We start from the raw sequence: 20812 nt of genomic DNA on the forward strand, positions 1-20812 counted from the left end.
GTGGTTTCCAGTTGTCTTTGACTTCAGCTGTGAGCCATGGCCCAGCTGGTGTGTTGGGACTTGTGGAACTATAATCCTAAAGCGCTGCTTGATAATACTGTTAACCGAAGCCTCTTAAGGCACCCCCTTGCTCTTTCAAACTGATGGTCCTCTTTCTTTATAGTAGGAGGAGGCGAAGTCCCTCCCCACCACCAGCCAGAAGACGAAGGTCTCCTTCTCCTGCCCCCCCTCCAAGACGTCGTAGGTCACCATCACCCCCACGACGAAGGTAATGTTGCATGTTTGTAGAAAATGCTAGTCCCTAAGCTGGAAATCGGGATGTTGAGCTTCACAGCATGCATTGTAGCATTTTCTTTTGGGGAAGGAACGTTATTCATTCAATAAGTGTGAAACATTTTATAATACAGTAATACCTCGTCTTATGAATTTAATTAATGAACTTAGTTCCGGAAGAAGGTTCGTAAGGCGAAAAGTTGGCTGAAACGTGGCCTCCAGGAAGGACGTCTTTGTGACGTCAAAGCTCCGTCCATGGAATTCCCTACTGGGATTCCCCATCTCCTTTCCGGCCTCCAGATTGGCCGAAAATGCCACCGCTGATTGCAAAAACAGCCGGGCGCTTCTCGGCGGTCTCCCGAACCTGAACTTTTGGCGAACCTCCGGGTTCGGCGTTTGGGAGAACGCTGAGAAGCCCCCGGCTGTTTCAGAAGGTGACAGGCGGGCGGCAGAGCTTCTTGGCGGGTTTGGGAGAATGCCAAGAAGCCCCCCGGCTGTTTTAAAAGGTGACAGCCGGGCGGCGGCACCCAGCAGAGTGCCATTTTGCAATCTGCGGTGGGTTCGTAGGCTGAAAAAAGTTCGTAAGAAGAGGCAAAAAATTTCTGAACCCCGGGTTCGTATCTCGGAGTGTTCGTATCACGAGGGGTTCGTATCACGAGGTACCACTGTACTGCTAATAATCAATCCCTTCAGGATGACTCAGAAATATTTTAAAATGCATACAAAACAACTTATAGCAGAAAAAACTTTCATCTTTATAATACAAGATTTTTTAAAAATGTAGGAACATTTAGAAATTATTTTAGTGAACAGGTTTTAACAGGTGATTCTCTATGTTTTTGCTGCAATACCTAAGTGCAATTGCAGTTAAGAAAAATGTACCCTCTATTTCACGCTATTTTTGTCCTTTCATTTTGTAATTTGCCTAGGTAACAACCCTTCTAACGTGGTGATTTGATCAGTATGTTTATGTGCCTTCTTCCTCCTTAGGTCTCCTTCACCACCCCCTCGCCGGCATTCGCCCACCCCCAGAAGATATTCCCCTCCTATACAGAGGAGGTATTCTCCCTCCCCTCCTCCAAAGAGGCGAACGGCATCTCCTCCTCCCAAAAGAAGAGCTTCTCCTTCTCCGCAGCCTAAGCTCAGAGTCTCTCGCTCCCCACCACCAAAACAAAGAAGCCCTCCACCACCAAAAAGACGCTCACCATCTGCCTCTTGCAAGCACAGGAAGAGCCCCCCTCCAAGCAGGTCCATCCGGGAACCCCGCTCTCCACTGCAGAACAAGCGGCATTCACCTTCCCCGCAGCCTAGACCTCCACGGACCTCTGCCAGCCCCCCATTGTTGCGTAGGGGTCCTTCTTCCTCACCTCAGCGAAGGCAGTCGCCGTCTCCAACCTCTAGGCCCATCAGAAGAGTCTCAAGGACTCCAGAGCCCAAGAAGTCAAAGAAGTAAGTGAAGTACATGGAATTGTTTTAGATCTGTGTTTTTTCAGACTTCAGTTTTAAGATGTGGCTACGGAACTTCCGTGAATTGAAGTCCACACATTTTAAAAGTGGACAACTTTGAAAAACACGGATCTTCATTGTCGGGCTACAACTCTTAAGTGCTGTGGTGTCTCAGTATACCGTCTCCCCAGTCAAGATGTGGTATTGGCCAGTATCATAGATATTAGGGGTTTTTTCCCACTTCGGAATCAATAAGCACTATAAAATCCACAGCTGATTTGATTTTTCAACATTGATTTTGCTGCCTTTTCTAAGTATAATACGTTCTGCTTCTTCTTCCTAAGGGCTTCTCCACCAAGTCCCCATTCTGCAAGAAGGGGTTCTTCATCTAGGTCAGCTTCAGCGTCCCCTGAACCGCCCCCCAAGAAGCATCCAGCACCTCCCTCTCCTGCTCGATCAACCTCCCCTTCTGCTCACTGGTCACCAGTGGCACCTGCAAAGAAGGATAAAAGTCCAACTCCAAGCCCTTCACCAGTGCGAGTGAGTATCTATCTTCTACTGTATGTTTATGAGGGTTCGTTTGATCAGTTCTCTTTTTAACTGGTTGGAACAATGGCTGAGATTTTTAAGCCGTAATATAAGGTTGGTTGAGTTCAGTTCATGGAATGGGCGAACCTATTCCGACTGCTGTATGACTAGCAGTTAAATGCATAGATATTATATCCACTGGTGCGGCAGACCAAATTCCGGTCTGTAACTGGACCCCTTATGTGCATTTGATGGACGAAATTATTTTCAGAATGACAGTAAACAAGAGATGTCTGTCAAGGCTCAGCTTGGGATTGTTATTTGCCATGTATGGGGGGGTGGAGATGTAATTTTTATAATGTATTGTTTAAATGATGGCTTGATCTTCCAGAATTCTGATCAGGAAGGAGGTGGTAAGAAGAAGAAGAAAAAGAAGGATAAGAAGCATAAAAAGGATAAGAAGCACAAGAAACACAAAAAGCATAAGAAAGAAAAGGCTGCGGCTGCTGCGGCTGCAGCTGCTGCAATGGCTGTTTTAACACCATCTGTAGAGGAAGATCAAGAAAAAATTGTAGAACCCAAAAAGGTGAATACTTAGCCTCTGTTTCAATAAACCCGAGGGCTTTCCTTCATCTTTTAAGATTGAATATTGATATGGCTAAATATTTTAAGAATTCAGGGATGATATTGAAATCTATTACGGTAGTGCTGTTGCAGAGTTTAAGAATATTCTTTTCTAGGAACATAGTTTGTGTTTGGTTTTGGAATCTATATAATTTTGGGCATCGGTAGGTGGCTTAGCCATAAAACCAATGTGCAAATGAGATTATGTTCTTCTCTAGTGTGTTCGATGTCGAAATTACTAGCAGGAAACTCCCTGCTTTTTTAGGCTGCTTGTTTCATGAAAGTTTCTACTCTCTGGCGAAATCTAACCCAGGCTCATATTCTGTAACTATAGAAGTAATTGCTGACTTTCCATTGCGTTAAGGAGACTGAGAGTGAAGCAGAAGATAACCTGGATGACTTGGAAAAACACCTGCGTGAGAAAGCTCTGAGGTCGATGAGGAAGGCGCAGGCATCTCCACCATCTTAGGATGAAGCAGCATTTGATTTCATGTAAATTTTATTTGGTTTATACTCGAGATTTCAATTTCAAATTGCTAAAATGTGTTTGAGCTTTAGACTTTAACATTGGTTGTAATAATTGCTAGGTTAAAGTTTACCATGTTTATTTAAAAAAAGGGCATGGATCTTCATTACAAAAAAAGAAACATTTACCGTGTACTATTGACCTCCTCTAACAGTTGACATGATTTTGTTAGAATTTTCTTAAGCAGCAAGGATCTCTTCCCTGCCGCATCTCTTCTTCTGTTCAATGGTTTAAGTTTCTCTAAAACAGGGGTGGGCAACTATGGCCCTTTCAAGACCTGTGGACTTCAACTCCCAGAATTCCTGAACCAGCTAAAGTCCACAGGGGGTAAAGGGCCATGGTTGCCCATGCCTGCTCTAAAAGGTCATAGTACAAATGCTTACAACATTTCTATTGTGAATTTTTGCTCCAGATCTTCTGTGGTTTGTACGCATGAGAAAGCCACTCTTGGCAAAGAATTATGTGGGAACACTTGCCAAACACCCAGGCTTCTCAGTGTTTCCAAATAATTTATGTTTAAAATTGGCACAACATATCTACTTTATAAACTTGCTTGGCGGAAGGCAACAAGTTCATTATAATATGGTAGACTTATTTGGAACACTGGATTTTTAATTTGTACCTTTTTTTCCTCTGATGCCCTTCACCTTCTTTTAAAAAAAAAATACAGTTCCTGTGATCAAAAGTCTCAGCCAAATTTGGCATAAATTTTTGTTTTGTGGAATGTTGTTGCCCATACATAGTTTTCTTTCGTCTTGTTGAAGTCCTTTGGAATAGTATGTAAGTTTCAGAGTCGTTGTTTCTGAAAACCTGAAGGACCTGAACTTTGGATATTGTCATGTTCACATGGGGGTTTTATTTTGTTTCTGTTTTTTTAAACTAAAGCTATTACAAAGCTTGTGTATTAAACAATAAATTTCTAAATTTAAAGGATCTCCGCTTTCTGTTTCAATCTTTCCTCCTTCTCGTTTTTAAAGAAAATAATATCCATTATGTGGAGAAATTGAGGGGTCCAATCCTGTTAATTGAAATAAAATAATTTGCATGAAGGGGACTTCAAAGAATGTCAGAAGCTAATCCATCATGAGCTATTTCTCTTCCTGAAGGAGCTTTTAAAAGACGGTGCCCCTCATCTAACACTCTTTGTATATTCTGCGTATTGGAGGTTTCTGTAGGACCATGCATTTCCAAGAAGATGGCACTTCCCAAGCATACCTTTTCCTTGTTATAAAATTGACACACACCATTCTTGCCCAACGTAAAGAACAGGGACACAATTGCTTGTGTGGAACCTCTAATACCAACAAGGGCATTTACATTCAGGTTGCTCTATACCAGTGTTTCCCAACCTTGGCAACTTGAAGAAATCTGGACTTCAACTCCCAGAATTCCCCAGCCAGCGAATGCTGGCTGGGGAATTCTGGGAGTTGAAGTCCAGATATCTTCAAGTTGCCAAGGTTGGGAAACACTGCTCTATACAACAGACTGACTTTGTTTCATAGGTGAGAAAGACTCACTGGAAGAAGATTCGAATCTCAGCTTTCTGACTATCATCTTCCTCTCATTAAACCTGATTTATGCATAAATATAAAATGGCAGTAGATGAATGAGATGATTCTTTTAATGGAAAAGGAAAGTTTCCTAATTTAGCCCCAAAAAGGCTTTACATTAATTTAAAATTCTTGGTTTATTGGACTTTATTATCTATGTTTCTGGATCACTTCCACGTCTACTTTGTAGATTAAAAGTAGCTAAACCAACTTTGATATATGTCCCAAATCATAAACATAAGCCCTAGTTTGTTCTCATGAATGGCTTGTTCAGAGAAAGAAGCCAGTATCACTGATTTTGAAATCTAAATAAGCTATATCCCCGCCTCCCCATATCAAACTTTTGGGGGTGAGCCTGAGACCCCAGGTTGATTGGGATCAATATATATATATGTCACATGTTTAAGCTGAATTTGAAAATTAAGGGAGACTAGGATAGATCTATTTCGGCCTTATTTTGGCCTCATCAGCTAGCCATACCCACTGGGACTTGAACCTGCAACCTTTGCCTTGTAAGGCAGAGAATTATCCTCTAGGCTACAGTATACAATCCCTTCAGCTCTACCAGGGAAGGGTTACATTTTGTGTCGAATCACCCTGGTATATTGAAGGAACATCACAGCTCCTTTTTTGCCTCTCGGCCCAACCCAGGGCCATTTCCAAGGCAGTTAATTTTATTGATAACCGACAATTCTATCTGTATGTGTCACATGTTTAAGCTGAATTTGAAAATTAAGGGAGACTAGGATAGATCTATTTCGGCCTTATTTTGGCCTCATCAGCTAGCCATATATATATTAATCAGATTTGTATGCCGCCCCTGGCTCACAGCAATAATAATACAATGTAAACAAATCTAATTTAAGTTAATTTAAAACCTCAATTTAGAAAACAATCATACATACTAGCATACCATGCATAAATTTTATAAGCCTAGGGGGAGGGAAAGTATCAATTCCCCCATGCCTGACGACAGAGGTGGGTTTTAAGGAGCTTACGAAAGGCTAGGAGGGTGGGGGCAACTCTGATATCTGGGGGGAGCTGGTTCCAAAGGGTCAGGGCCACCACAGAGAAGGCTCTTCCCCTGGGTCCCGCCAAACAACATTGTTTAGTTGACGGGACCCGGAGAAGGCCAACTCTGTGGGACCTAACTGGTTGCTGGGATTTGTGCGGCAGATTTGTTGCTGCCATGGGGTATAAACTATTCCACAAAATTTTGAATGTCAAGCTCTTTAAAACTAAGCTTGGCAATCAAATATTCTAAAAAGCATCTAGTCCTAAGCTTCGAGAAACTGTTCTGATACTGCGAAATAACATTTCAAGCCTGAGTTACAAATGTTCATCTTTATTGGTGAGAAAACTAACTTGATAGACAAAAACCAGACACTGGTATTTTGTGAAACTTTTGAGGTAGGGTTACTTAAGCGAGTCCCTTTCAACATGTTATTCTAGTTCTTTTTGGTTTCGATTCCCTAAATTATCAGCATGCTGATAGCATCCAACATTTCCTGAAAGTACTTCATTTCTTGGAAAATTGCCTAATTTCTTTTTTCCATTTCTTGGAAAATTGCCTAATTTCTTTTTTCCATAAGATGCCATTTATATGTAGCATCTTAACACTTGTGTAAAGCAGTGACCACTGATGATCACTAGAGGGTGGACTGGATCAAGTGAAAGAAGCTGCATTTTCTGCCTTGAATACAGATGGGCCTTGACTTATGACCAGTTGGGACAGGATTTTCATTGCTAAGCAAGGATTTTATTAACTGAGTTGCGCCTGATTTTACCACCTTTATTCCCATGGTTGTTAAACGAATCCCTGCAGTTGTTAAGTGGCTCGTGTGAGGAATCCGGCTTTCCCCTTTTGACTGTTCGGAAATGGGCAGGGAAAGTTGTACAATGGCAGTCGCATGACTCCGGTGTGTCTCAACCTTCATACATGTCAGATTCTCAAGCACTTGAGTTTTGGGTCATGTGATTGTGGGGATTGATTTATTTATTTATTAGATTTGTATGCCGCCCCTCTCCATAGACTCGGGGCGGCTCACAACACAATAAAACAATTCATGACAAATCTAATAATTTACAATTTAAAATATTTTTAAAAAACCATTATTAAAAAAACATACATACAAACATACCATACATAAATTATATAGGCCCGGGGGAGATATCTCAGTTCCCCCATGCCTGACGACAAAGGTGGGTTTTGAGAAGTTTACGAAAGGCAAGGAGGGTAGGGGCAGTTCCAATCTCTGGGGGGAGCTGGTTCCAGAGAGTCGGGGCCGCCACAGAGAAGGCTCTTCCCCTGGGGCCCGCCAACCGACATTGTTTAGTTGACGGGACCCGGAGAATGCTACAATGGTAGTAAGTGCAAAGACCGGTTGTAAGTTAACTTTTTTCAATGATGGAACTCAGCAGTTGCTAAACCAATGGCTGCAAATCAAGGTGTATGTGTGTGCCCATACATATAGAAACAAAGATATTTATTTATTGGACTTTTATGACGCCACTCTCTGAGGACTCGGGGCAGCTTACAACATATAATAAAACAATATGAGACACCTTAATCCAATTAATTTAAATTTAAAAAAACCCAAAACCATAAAAACAGTTGTTTCAATCAACTTTCTTTTGACACGCTCATTGGCCCGAGGGTCAAGGATCTAATGGCCATAAGCCTGGCGGCATAAATGAGTCTTAAGACTCTTACGAAAGCGAGGAAGAGTGGGGGTAACACGAATCTCCAGAGGGAGCTGATTCCAGAGAGCCAGGCCCCCCACCGAGAAGGCTCTTCCCCTGGGCCCTGCCAAGCAAGATTGTCTAGTTGACGGGACCTGGAAAAGGCCGACTCTGTGGGACTTAATCGGATGCTAGGATTCATGGCAGAAGGCGGTCCCGTCGGTATTCTGGCCCGATGGCATGTAGGGGTTTGTAGGTTATAACCAACACTTTGAATTGAGTCCGGAAACCATATACATATTGTGAAACAGGAAACATAATAGCATTACAAATAATGATGCACAGGGACACGAAGCTAACCAGTGGTTCTCAACCTGGGGGTCAGGAGCTCTTTGGGGGTCGAATGGCTGTTTCACAGGGGTCACCTAAGACCGTGGTGTTAGGAACTCAAGCTTCTATTTTGGCACCTTGGAACCTGTTTTTACAATCTGACCAATCAGGTATTTACAGTGGGAGTGTCCCTCTGACCTTCCTGCCAATCGGCTTAAAGCTCTGTTGGGAGAATTGGCACTAGACTTATGGTTGGGGGTCACCACCACACGAGGAACCGCCTTCTACCGCACGAATCCCAGCGGCCGATAAGGTCCCACAGAGTTGGCCTTCTCCAGGTCCTGTCGACCAAACAATGTTGTTTGGTGGGCCCCAGGGGAAGAGCCTTCTCTGTGGTGGCCCCGGCCCTCTGGAATCAACTCCCCCCGGAGATTAGAACGGCCCCCACCCTCCTTGTCTTTCACAAGTTACTCAAGACCCACCTATATTGCCAGGCATGGGGGAATTAAGACATCTCCCCCAGGCTTTCTTATATTTTATGTTTGGTATGTATGTGTTGTATGGTTTTTAAATTGTTGGGGGTTTTTAATATAATTGTATTATTAGATTTATTCCATTGTTATACTGTTTTTATTATTGTGAGCCGCCCCGAGTCTTCGGAGAGGGGCGGCATACAAATCTGATGAATTGAATTGAATTGAATTGAATTAAGGAGTCGCGGCACTAGAAAGGTTGACAATAACCACTGAGCTAAGCCCTGGTTCATGGAAAGCTGTTTATTGAATAAATGACATCACGCAACAACCTAGGAAGGAAGAAGGGAAAAAAAGCAAAGGAAACATAAATTTTAGCCTGAAGAGAGAAGGAGGAAAGGGAAGCCAGTGGGGAACCAGGAAAAAGCAAACACACACACACAAAAAAGCAGAATTTAATCCCGGATCATGATGCTCGCAACACTGCAGGAAAGCCTGCCCTCGATATGATCTGTGTTTTTGGGGTGGCTTGTTTTTGAATTCTGGCATTGCGTGCTCAGCTACAAAGGCTGGGCAGGAGAAGCTGCAGCTAGAAATGGCAACTGGGTTTGGAGGGAGGGGGCGCCCAAATTCAGATGTTGAACGGCCCTGGAAAGCCTCTGCCGTAGGCTGACCTCAGGCCCCGCTCACCTTTTGCTCACACTACATGTTTGGCACCCACATAGGAACGCTTCAGGGGAACAGTGGCCCATTCAAGTTTGAAAGAGGATCATTGAATGCAGAGACACACAAGCTTAGCTGGGAAAGTTATGTTTGCATGTTATGTTTTGACTTATGACCACAGCGGGGAGCAGAATTTCCGTTGCTGAGTTCAGCTATGTTAAGGGAGTTGCACCCAGTTTCATAACTCCCTTCGCATAATAACTTCAGATCGTGCAGAATGTAGCTGCGAGAGCAATCATGGGCTTCCCCAGGTATGCCCATGTTACACCAACACTCCGCAGTCTGCATTGGTTGCTGATCAGTTTCCGGTCACAATTCAAAGTGTTGGTTATGACCTATAAAGCCCTTCATGGTATCGGACCAGAATATCTCCGGGACTGCCTTCTGCCGCACGAATCCCAGCGACCGGTTAGGTCCCACAGAGTTGGCCTTCTCTGGGTCCCGTCGACTAAACAATGTCGTTTGGCGGGACCCAGGGGAAGAGCCTTCTCTGTGGCGGCCCCAACCCTCTGGAACCAGCTCCCCCCAGAGATTAGAACTGCCCCCACCCTCCTTGCCTTTCACAAACTGCTTAAAACCCATCTCTGCCATCAGGCATGGGGGAACTGAGACATCTCCCCCAGGCCTATACAGTTTATGCATGGTATGGTTGTGTGTATGTTTGCTTTTAATAATGGGGTTTTTAGTGTATTTTTAATTATTAGATTTGTTGTACATTGTTTTATTGTTGCTGTGAGCCGCCCCGAGTCTACAGAGAGGGGCGGCATACAAATCTAATAAATAAGTAAGTAAGTAAATAAATAAATAAAATAAAATAACATAACATAACATAAAATAATAAAATAAAAAAGCAAATTGTTAAGCTCAAGGAGCTGCTGCTACAGCTCTACAGAGAAATTTATTCATTCATTCATTCATTCATTCATTCATTCATTCATTCATTCATTCATTCAATTTTTATGCCACCCTTCTCCTTAGACTCAGGGCGGCTTACAACATGTTAGCAATAGCACTTTTAAACAGAGTCAGCAAGCATATTGCCCCCACAATCTGGGTCCTCATTTTACCCACCTCGGAAGGATGGAAGGTTGAGTGAACCTTGAGCCGGTGATGAGATTTGAACCACTGACCTGCAGATCTGTAGTCAGCTTCAGTGGCCTGCAGTACAGCACTCTACCTGCTGCGCCACCCCGGCTCTATATCGAGTCTGTCATCTGCACCTCTATAATTGGTTTGGTTCTGCAACCCAAGAAGGCCGACACAGGCTTCAGAGGATAATCAGAACTGCAGAAAATAATAATAGGCAGAGTGTTTGGGCCACCACAGGCACCCCTGAAACGAGTGACATCGAGCTGGCCACGCCCACCCCCAGCCCCGCTAAACACAAATCGAGATTGACACCCCTGTGTTAGAGGGTTTAAGAAAGAGTTAAAACAACGTGGAGGAATCCCTAAATTTTTCTCTTTAAAAAAAAAAAAAAAAAATAGTCTTTATGAATTTTCCAACATTAAAAAACACAAATACAAATGAAAACCAAAATAAAGAAAAGTAAAAATAATCTTGAACAAAAACAGAATACGTACAAATATAAGCATTAAGAACATTCTACAATTTATTTTATAATATTTTGCATCAATAAGTATATACTTTCCTACGTCACCATTTAAGTTGGTATATGTTTTTTGCCATTAACAGTTTAACCTATAGTTTTATATACTGTACTGCTCAAAAAAATAAAGGGAACACTCAAAGAACACATCCTAGATCTGAATGAATGAAATATTCTCACTTAATACTTTGTTCTGTACAAAGTTGAAGGTGCACAACAGCATCTGAAATTGATTGTCAATCAGTGGTGCTTCCTAAGTGGACAGTTTGATTTCACAGAAGTTTGATTTACTTAGAGTTATATTGTGTTGTTTAAGTGTTCCCTTTAATTTTTTGAGCAGTGTATATATATATGAGTCTCTCAGAAGAAGGGTGGCATAAAAATCGGATTGATAAATAGATAGACAGGCAGACAGACAGACACACACACACTCACACACAATGGTACCTCTACCTAAGAACGCCTCTACTTATGAACTTTTCTAGATAAGAACCATGTGTTCAAGATAGAAACATAGAAACCTAGAAGACTGACGGCAGAAAAAGACCTCATGGTCCATCTAGTCTGCCCTTATACTATTTCCTGTATTTTATCTTACAATTGATATATGTTTATCCCAGGCATGTTTAAATTCAGTTACTGTGGATTTACCAACCACGTCTGCTGGAAGTTTGTTCCAAGGATCTACTACTCTTTCAGTAAAATAATATTTTCTCATGTTGCCTTTGATCTTTCCCCCAACTAACTTCAGATTGTGTCCCCTTGTTCTTGTGTTCACTTTCCTATTAAAAACACTTCCCTCCTGGACCTTATTTAACCCTTTAACATATTTAAATGTTTTGATCATGTCCCCCCTTTTCCTTCTGTCCTCCAGACTATACAGATTGAGTTCATTAAGTCTTTCCTGATACGTTTTATGCTTAAGACCTTCCACCATTCTTGTAGCCCGTCTTTGGACCCCTTCAATTTTGTCAATATCTTTTTGTAGGTGAGGTCTCCAGAACTGAACACAGTACTCCAAATGTGGTCTCACTAGCGCTCTATATAAGGGGATCACAATCTCCCTCTTCCTGCTTGTTATACCTCTAGCTATGCAGCCAAGCATCCTACTTGCTTTTCCTACCGCCCGACCACACTGCTCACCCATTTTGAGACTATCAGAAATCACTACCCCTAAATCCTTCTCTTCTGACGTTTTTGCTAACACAGAACTGCCAATGCAATACTCAGATTGAGGATTCCTTTTCCCCAAGTGCATTATTTTACATTTGGAAACATCAAACTGCAGTTTCCATTGCTTTGACCATTTATCTAGTAAAGCTAAATCATTTACCATATTACAGACCCCTCCAGGAATATCAACCTGGATCTTCTCAAGAACCATTTTCCAGTTACAAACCCAAGCCTCCGAAACTGTAACCGGAAAAGGCAGGGAGAAGCCTCCATGGGGCCTCTCTAGGAATCTCCTGGGAGGAAACAGGGCCGGAAAAGGCGGGGAGAAGCCTCCGTGGGGCCTCTCTAGGAATTTCCTGGGAGGAAACAGGGCCGGAAAAGGCGGGGAGAAGCCTCCGTGGGGACTCTCTAGGAATCTCCTGGGAGGAAACAGGTCTGGAAAAGGCGGGGAGAAGCCTCCATGGGGCCTCTCTAGGAATCTCCTGGGAGGAAACAGGGCCTCCACCCACGCATTATTTGCTTTTACATTGATTCCTATGGGAAAAATTGCTTCTTCTTAAAATTCTACTTAAGAACCTGGTCACGGAACGAATGAAGTTCGTAAGTAGAGGTCCCACTGTATTCTGTTGAAATCTTTTTCTTTATAATTTAGCCCTATTGTTTCTCGGCCGGTTCAATGGAACAATGAACCATTCTGCCTTGTCTTGCACATGATAAGCCTTCAGCTACTTAAAAATATGTCTCGCCACAAACTTCTCTTCTCAGGCTAAATATAGTCAGTTTTTCCATCCATGCTTTTTAAAACCTTGACATCCTTCAGTCTGTAAATGTCCTGCTTAAAAGGCTATAATAATTCTGGGTGTGGCTGGATCCATTCAGAAAAAAAAAGCAGAACAGTGATCCCTTTTGATCTGGGTTCTACACTTCATTTGATGAAGCCTAGGATCACATTTCCACGCCTTTATTAATTGTATTAATTAAATTAATTTGGCCACTGTAAATGAATTGAATGAATTAATATTGACATATTAATTTTATTCAGGTATTAATTTTATTTAGTTAATTTAAAATTAAAATTAATTGGACCAATATTAATCAAATTAATGACATTAATTTTATTATTTAGTACATGACATCCAACATTTTGGCCTGCCTGGGTTGCACTGAGTGAAGAGGAATTGTTTTGGGCCACATATGAAATATATATGGTAATATAGTTAATATACATTAATAACAAGCTTCCTTTATTGTTTAATTAAAAATAGTTTAATAAAAAGCAGTGTTTCAATATCTCAGGGGTTGCCACAAAGAAGAGGGAGTCAAACTGTTCTCCAAACCACCTGAGCTTAGAACAAGAAGCAATAGGTGGAAACTAAACAATGAGAGAAGCAACTTAGAATTAAGGAGAAATTTCCTGAGTTAGAACAATTAATCCATGGAACATCTTGCCACCAGAAGTTGTGAATGCTCCAAAACTGGAAGTTTTTAAAATGTTGGATAACCATCTGTCTGAAGTAGTGTAGGATTTTCTGCCTAAGCAGGGGGTTGGACTAGAAGACCTCCAAGGTCCCTTCCAACTCTGTTGTTGGTTGTTGTTGTTGTTGATGTTGTTATTGATGTTGTTATTATTTTTGTTATAACTACATTATGAGCTTTTCCAGGGCCACATGGCGCGCCTGTGGATCACGGGTTGGACATGCCTTATTATTATTATTATTATTATTATTATTATTATTATTAATAATAATAATAATAATAATATATTAGATTTGTATGCCGCCCCTCTCCAAAGACTCGAGGCGGCTCATAACAATAACAATACAATATATTAATTTGACTAATTAAAAAATTATAATAAAAATAATTTAAAATAAAACTAAACATGTGTAGAACTGGGGACTACATTAATTCTCTTAGCAGAACCAGAAAATCCGCAGCACACAAGCAAGTTTAAGCAAAGACCTCAGGCAACAGATCACAGACTCTTGCCTGGTTGGATTCTGCCATTGGGAAATCAGTGTCTGGGGAATTAAGAAGGGGAAGTTGCTGATATATTTGGCTAGAAATAGCTATTAGGAATCAGTCCCTTGCAAAGAGAAAAGAGAGATTAGTGGTGGAGTGCTGAGTGATTATGATGTGGCTAATGTCTGGCTGAGGACCAAATTTTTGGATAAGAGGCTCAAAATGTCACCAATTATAAGCTTATTTGGAAGTGTCTGGAAACAGTATGTATGTATGTATGTATGTATGTTTTTAAATACTTTTTTATTATTTAAGACGGTGTTTTTCAACCAGTGTGCCGCGGCACACTAGTGTGCCGTGAGACATGATCAGGTGTGCCACGAAGCTCAGAGAGAGAAAGAAAGCAAGAGAGAGAGAGAAAGAAAGCAAGAGAGAGAAAGAAAGCAAGAGAGAGAAAGAGAGAGAGAGAGAGAGAGAAAGAGAACAAGAGAGAGAGAAAGAAAGCAAGCAAGAGAGAGAGATAGAGAACAAGAGAAAGAAAGCAAGAGAGAGAAAAAAAGAGAGAGAGAGAGAGAGAAAGACATAGAGGGAGGGAGGAAGGGTGAGAGAGAGCAAAAAAGAGGAAGGAAGAGAAAGAAAGAGGGATGGAGAGAAAGAAAGAGGAAGGAAGGGAGAGAAAGAGGGAGAGAGAAATAGAGTGAAAGGGAGGAAGAGAGAGAATTTTTTTGTCCAAACTTTTTTAGCCCCCCGCCCCACTCAATGTGCCCAGGGTTTCGTAAATGTAAAAAATGTGCCGCGGCTCAAAAAAGGTTGAAAATCACTGATTTAAGGAATGATCATACAGGAATAAAAACTACTGAAATGTTTTAAAAAGTAGCAAAGAAAGAAAAGTATGAAAAGAGACAGAAAAAGTGAGAAATGTAAAAGTCAAAGAAACATACAAAACAATGGAAGGAAACAAATATTTAAAGAAGCAAATTTCGATCTTTGCAGCAATTACAAAGATGATTAAACCCGGTTTCTGTCCTCCCAGATTATATACCCATGGTTCTTTTCTTTCAGTAAATCCTGAAATCACTAACTTATTTTTGCCCATTTTCAGCAAATAATCCAGAAAGCGTCTCCAATCTCTTATAAAAGTATTTACTGTTTCTTCCCTAATCAAACATCTCAATCTAACCATTCCAGCAAGTTTCACCGGTTCTTTATGTTTAGTTTGTAGGAGGAAAATAGTGTTAGTCCATGGTGGCAAAGGAACTGGTACATTTCCCAAGTAACATGCTTTAGGAAAAAAATACCAGATTTTTGATTAAATGTCACATTTAATTAATGGAGTTGTAGCTCAGGAAAATGTCTTTTCTGAGCTACAACTCCATTGTAGCTTGCCTTTTTCTAAAATGCATTAGTCGGAAAAGGTGCTGTCACATTCCTGATTTTTGGTTTATAATAAATAAGTTTAAACAATGGAATGATCTGTATAAATTAGACTAGACACAAATCCGGTATAAAATCTTTCCCTTTCCTTTCTAATAGTTAGAAGAGATATTAGATATATAAATATGAAATTTTATTTTTAGTTTCAAAATCTCTATATTATGATTAATTCAACGCTTGCTTCTACTTATCTATATGATTAATCTTGACCTAAGGTAATGAGCTAATAAATTTGAAATCAGTTCATATTCTCAACACAGCTCCACTGTACACTCGCCCACCATATTTCTTTTCTCTTTCTTTTCTTTTCTCTTCTTTGCTTCTCCCTTTTCTCTTTCCCCTTCTCCTCCTATCTATTTTCTTTCTATCCCCCTTTCTGTAAGTCTATATGTTTACCAATTGTTATACTTTTACATCTAGACATATTGTATTGTACTAAGACTCAATTGTTAACTGTTATGATCGTTTTTTATGTTTTGTATATTTGTAAATAAAAACTTTTTTAAAATTAAAAAAATAAAAAATAAATAAGCCCTGTGTCTTCCACCAGTGATTCCTTTTGACTAAAGTAAAACTCTAACACAACATTTAGCCATAAATAAAATGAGAAGTTAGCACTTTAGTGAGGTGAAGTTAGTGGCAATCACTTATCCGTGTATCATCTAAACCAGGGTTTTTCAAACCTGTCAATTATCAGTTTCATATGTTTCAATCAAATGTATTGATTTCAATTTCCAGTATTTCCCAGACGGCCTCCTAAGAAATTTTGAAATCCAATCGTGACTGAGCAGAATTGAGCAACTTTAGTAAAAAATAAATAAATAGATTGATCTGTTAGCAGGGAATGTGCATATCAACCCAATCTTTATGTTTTGAAGATCCAATATTAACCTCCAAATACAGAGTAAATTTATCCCTAGAATCTATATACAGTGATACCTCGTCTTACAAACGCCTCATCATACAAACTTTTCGAGATACAAACCCGGGGTTTAAGATTTTTTTGCCTCTTCTTACAAACTATTTTCACCTTACAAACCCACTGCTGCCGCTGGGATGCCCCGCCTCCAGATTTCCGTTGTCAGCGAAGCACCCATTTTTGCGTTGCTGGGATTCCCCTGAGGCTCCCCTCCATGGGAAACCCCACCTCCGGACTTCTGTGTTTTTTTGATGCTGCAGGGGAATCCCAGCAGGGATTCCCCTGCAGCGCAAAAACAGGCGCTTTGCTGGCAACGGAAGTCCGGTGGTGGGGTTTCCCAGCAAGGGGAGCCTCAGTGAAATCGCAGCATCACAAAAACACAGAGGTCCAGAGGTGGGGTTTCCCATGGAGGGGAGCCACAGGGGAATCCCAGCAGCGCAAAATCGGGCACTTCGGCTGGCAAAAGGGGTGAATTTTGGGCTTACACGCATTAATCGCTTTTCCATTGATTCCTATGGGAAACATTGTTTCATCTTACAAACTTTTCACCTTAAGAACCTCATCCCGGAACCAATTAAGTTTGTAAGACAAGGTATCACTGTATATATAAGCCAAACGGCACTCACACATCGTCACAAAATCTCCAGAACCGTGAAGCCTACAAACTTCAAACTTGGCACATATGTTCTTCTTTGCTTCTAGATGCTGGCTAAGAAAGGGTTTTTTGAAATGACTATCGGATCATTAGTTATTTCTTATATTATTATTAACATGCTCCGATGCTAAGCAGTTAAGACGTCTACTCCCCCTCCCCACCTGAAAAGAACTCTGTTCCAACTGCCAGTGGGTGTGGCCAGCGAGTGACTGATCTGGCCTGCATGCTAAGGAGTTAAGTTTCATAGCTAAGCATGGGTATCCAGCTCCTAGTATCAGCGAAGGACTGCTCTTCTCCGCACTACTGGTGCAGAAACAAAAAATCGGCAAAATCTCGCTTGCATGAGCGTCCTCACATAAGACTTTGCTTGCTACACATGCGCAGGGGAGACACACAGCTGTATGCGCATCCCGGAAGTTCCTACCGTGATGGCACACCTGTCCACACTGGTTGCTGCCCATCACTGCCTAGTATCCTTTAGCTCTTAAAACATGTTCATTTAATCAAAATTCAGCAGAAAATGTTCACATTTGATGGATGCACTTTTTATGGTTTGCAGTGTGTTGATTTTTTTTGTTAGATTTTAAAATATGTTTTTATTCACAAATAGAAAAACAATACAATAAAAAAAGAATAGTAAACGACTACAGTGAACTTAATACACCCTGTAAAACTGAAAGGTTTGAACAAAAATCAGACAAGCATCAAACCTTCGAAACTCACCAGGGACTAGCCTCTTGCTCAGAATTTTTGCACTATGCAGTACTTCCTCCGCATCACTTAGCCAGCCAAATTCGAGAGAAGGCGTTTTAGCATCAGCCAATCAGAGCCGTCGCTCCTCTTCCCCCTCATCTGGATTAAGGGAAGGCAAAAAAAAAAAAAGGCGGGAGTCTCCACAGCGGCGACCCTTCCCACTTCAAACCACGCCCCTTTCAGGCCGCGCCTACTTGAGATTCCTTTCCTCTCGGCGGCGCCCGCGCCACCCGCCTAAGCCCCTCCCTCCCGCGGTGGGCTCCGCTTTGGGCGGCATCTTCCCAGTGGTATTTAATTTTTTTTAAATTTATGTTTTGAATTCTCGCCCTTCTCTCCGAATCCTGCCCCCTTTGGGTGGCCACGCCCCCTTGGTATAAATAGTCGGTGTCTTGAAAGCGTCCCGTCAGTCGCGCTTGAGGGATTGCTGAGGCGCGGGAGGGAGAGCAAGCGAGCGAGGGAACGAGCGGCTCTGGTGGTTGTTTTGCTTTCCTCCCCCCCTTTCCTGTCACCATCCCGAGGAGTGAGCCGCCCGCCCGGAGAGGGATCCGATCCGAGGCTGGTGAGGGGACGTTCCTGTGCGGGTGGTTCGGCATGGCGCTCTCGGTGCCGGTCAACGGCTTGAAGGAGGTGGGCGGCGGCGGCAAGGAGCCCCTCATCGAACTCTTCGTCAAGGTAAAGAGGCGCCTCATTGAGGGCATCGGCTTGTTCAGTCTGTGTCTGTGTGTGCCTTTTCCCCGCGGAGGGTGGGTGGGATGGACGGCCCCACCCTCGTGCCCTCCTTCCCGCCTCCGCCCCGTCAGCTCGCAAGAAGTTGGGGGCGCCCCTAGGGGGAGGGGGGGACGCGAGGAAAAAGGTCCGGCAGCCCCCCCCTTCCGCCCCCTGCCCCGCCGAGAGCGGCTCAAGGGGGCTTCGATGCCTCCTGGGAAGCCAACCCCCCCTCCCCCAAAATCTGCTAAGTCTTGAAAGTCAGAATAAAACATTAAAAAGCCATAAAATGAATGAAAAGCCAGAGTCTCTCTTAAAAGGGAAGCAAAAGTGGAAGAGGATAGGATAGTTTTAAGCATGAGCGTTCAATGATGGGTTTGATAGGTTTTACTTTCTTTTAATCGAATTTAATGGTTGTTTTTAATGTAGTATTAATTGGAATTTATATTATTGTTCTGTTTTTGTATGTGCTGTGAGCCGCCCCGAGTCCTCGGAGAGGGATGGCATACAAATCCAAATAAATAAATTAAATAAAATAAATAAATAAATAAATAGAATGTAGAAAATGAATACAATAGAATATAGAAAAAGAATAGAATATAGAAAAAGAAGAATAGAATATAGAAAATGAATGGAATTGAATAGAATATAGAAAAAGAATAGAATAGAATAGAATATAGAAAAAGAATAGAATAGAATGAATTTAAACATGCCTGGGATAAACATATATCCATCCTAAGATAAAATACAAAAAATAGTATAAGGGCAGACTAGATGGATCATGAGGTCTTTTTCTGACATCAATCTTCTATGTTTCTATGTTTCTAATATAGAAAAAGAAAGAATAGAATATAGAAAATGAATAGAATAGAATAGAATATAGAAAATGAATGGAATTGAATATAGAAAAAGAATAGAATAGAATATAGAAAAAGAAAGAATAGAATATAGAAAATGAATTGAATAGAATAGAATATAGAAAATGAATAGAACAGAATAGAATTCTTTATTGGCCAAGTGTGATTGGACACACGAGGAATTTGTCTTTGGTGCAGATGCTCTCGGTGTACATAAAAGGAAAGAGACATTCCCTCAAGAATCAGGGATGGAAACCCTGGGCAGGAGCTTGGGTGGGTTGAGTAAGGTATTGAAAGGTACAGTCGGCTGCTGTGGCCTAGAGGTGGAAAGCTCCCGCCTCTCAATCAGAATATTGTGAATTCAATCCTAGGTAGAGGCAGATGTAAGGGTTTCCCGCTTGGGCAGGGGGGTGGACTAGATGACCTGCAAGGTCCCCCTTCCAACTCTGTGAATCTGAAATTGAGTCTTCCAAGAAAGGCATTGGAAGAAGACGACGCAAAGGCGGCATTCTTCATCCTGGCACACGGAAGACTTCTGGGCGTTTTCAATTCTGGGTGAGGCTTTCTCGTTGGGATAGAAGAAGAAAACTTAACAATGGGCTGTCCCAACTTTTGTGGATTCCTAGATTTCCTCAGCCAGCCATGCTGAACCCCAGAGTTGGAAGGGACCTTGGAGGTCTTCTAGTCCAGCTCTCTGCTCAAGCAGGAGACCTCATACCCTTTTAGATAGGCGGCTGTCTAGTCCATATTTCCCAACCTTGGCAACTTGGAGATATCTGGACATTCGCTGGCTGGGCAATTCTGGGAATTGAAGTCCAAATAGCTTCAAATTGCCAAGGTTGGGAAACACTGGTCTAGTCTCCCCAAAAAGCCTCCAGTGATGAAACACCACCTACAACTTCTGAAGGCAACTTCTGTTCCACTGATTGATTGTTCTCACTGTCAGGAAATTCCTCCTTGGTTCTGGGTTGGATCTCTCTTTCATTAGTTTCCGTCTGTTGTTTTCTCGTCTTACCTTCTGATGCTTTGGGAAAGGGGCGTATATAAGTGCACCAGAGTGCCTACTGTCCCCTGTCCCATTGTCTCTCCTATATCTTCTCTTCTATGCCTATATCTTTTCCTGCTATTCTCTCATCGAGCACACAACAGATTTAAACTTAATATTAACCGCTTCAAACTTGACTGTAAAAAATACAACTTCAGTAACCGAGTTGTCGAAGCGTGGAACTCATTACCGGACTCCATAGTGTCATCCCCAAACCCCCAACACTTTACCCTTAGATTATCCATGGTTGACCTCTCCAGATTCCTAAGAGGTCAGTAAGGGGCGAGTACAAGTGCACTAGAGTGCCTTCCGTCCCCTGTCCTATTGCTCTCCTATATCTCCTATACCTTTCTTCTATTCCTATATCTCTTCTTCTATTTTTTCATTGATATGTTCTATTCCTAGACCTTCTTTTCTATTCTTTCTTAGATATATTTTACCACGAGTATCTCCTCTATAACCTTCATCCTGTATTTTACTATGTGCATATAGATATATACCCACTAAAACCCTCATTGTGTATTGGACAAAATAAATAAATAAAG

The 20812-nt window shown here is 41.8% G+C and overlaps 3 protein-coding genes and 1 long non-coding RNA gene across 16 annotated transcripts in view; 3 read left to right on the plus strand and 1 right to left on the minus strand.

Annotated features, from left to right (window-relative positions):
• Positions 1-4330, plus strand: part of SRRM1 (serine and arginine repetitive matrix 1) — a 22035-nt gene extending 17705 nt beyond the window's left edge. For 11 of the 13 annotated variants that reach the window (XM_070764135.1, XM_070764136.1, XM_070764139.1 and 8 more), the window contains 5 exons: positions 164-268; positions 1264-1722; positions 2064-2259; positions 2639-2833; positions 3236-4330. In XM_070764135.1, coding sequence (XP_070620236.1) covers positions 164-268; positions 1264-1722; positions 2064-2259; positions 2639-2833; positions 3236-3340 — 1060 coding nt within the window. In that variant the 3' untranslated portion in view covers positions 3341-4330. Of the gene's footprint in view, positions 1-163; positions 269-1263; positions 1723-2063; positions 2260-2638; positions 2834-3205 lie in introns of all 13 variants that reach the window. The other 2 variants (XM_070764138.1, XM_070764137.1) reach the window with 1 other exon arrangement.
• Positions 1-20812, plus strand: part of NCMAP (non-compact myelin associated protein) — a 610040-nt gene that overhangs the window by 61351 nt on the left and 527877 nt on the right. The window lies entirely within an intron of this gene.
• LOC139174075 (uncharacterized) lies at positions 3512-17789 on the minus strand. The gene is made up of 3 exons (XR_011560293.1): positions 17631-17789; positions 10286-10439; positions 3512-4415 (listed from the first exon to the last, which is right to left on the minus strand). It is a non-coding gene; the product is annotated as an uncharacterized lncRNA (long non-coding RNA).
• CLIC4 (chloride intracellular channel 4) overlaps positions 18063-20812 on the plus strand; it is a 94817-nt gene continuing 92067 nt past the window's right edge. The window contains exon 1 of the mRNA XM_070764888.1: positions 18063-18332. Within this exon, the coding sequence (XP_070620989.1) occupies positions 18252-18332 (81 nt within the window). The 5' untranslated portion in view covers positions 18063-18251. The remainder of the gene's footprint in view (positions 18333-20812) is intronic.

Source organism: Erythrolamprus reginae, chromosome 11 (genome assembly GCF_031021105.1).
Source record: "Erythrolamprus reginae isolate rEryReg1 chromosome 11, rEryReg1.hap1, whole genome shotgun sequence".
Classification (NCBI taxonomy): Eukaryota; Metazoa; Chordata; class Lepidosauria; order Squamata; family Dipsadidae; genus Erythrolamprus; species Erythrolamprus reginae.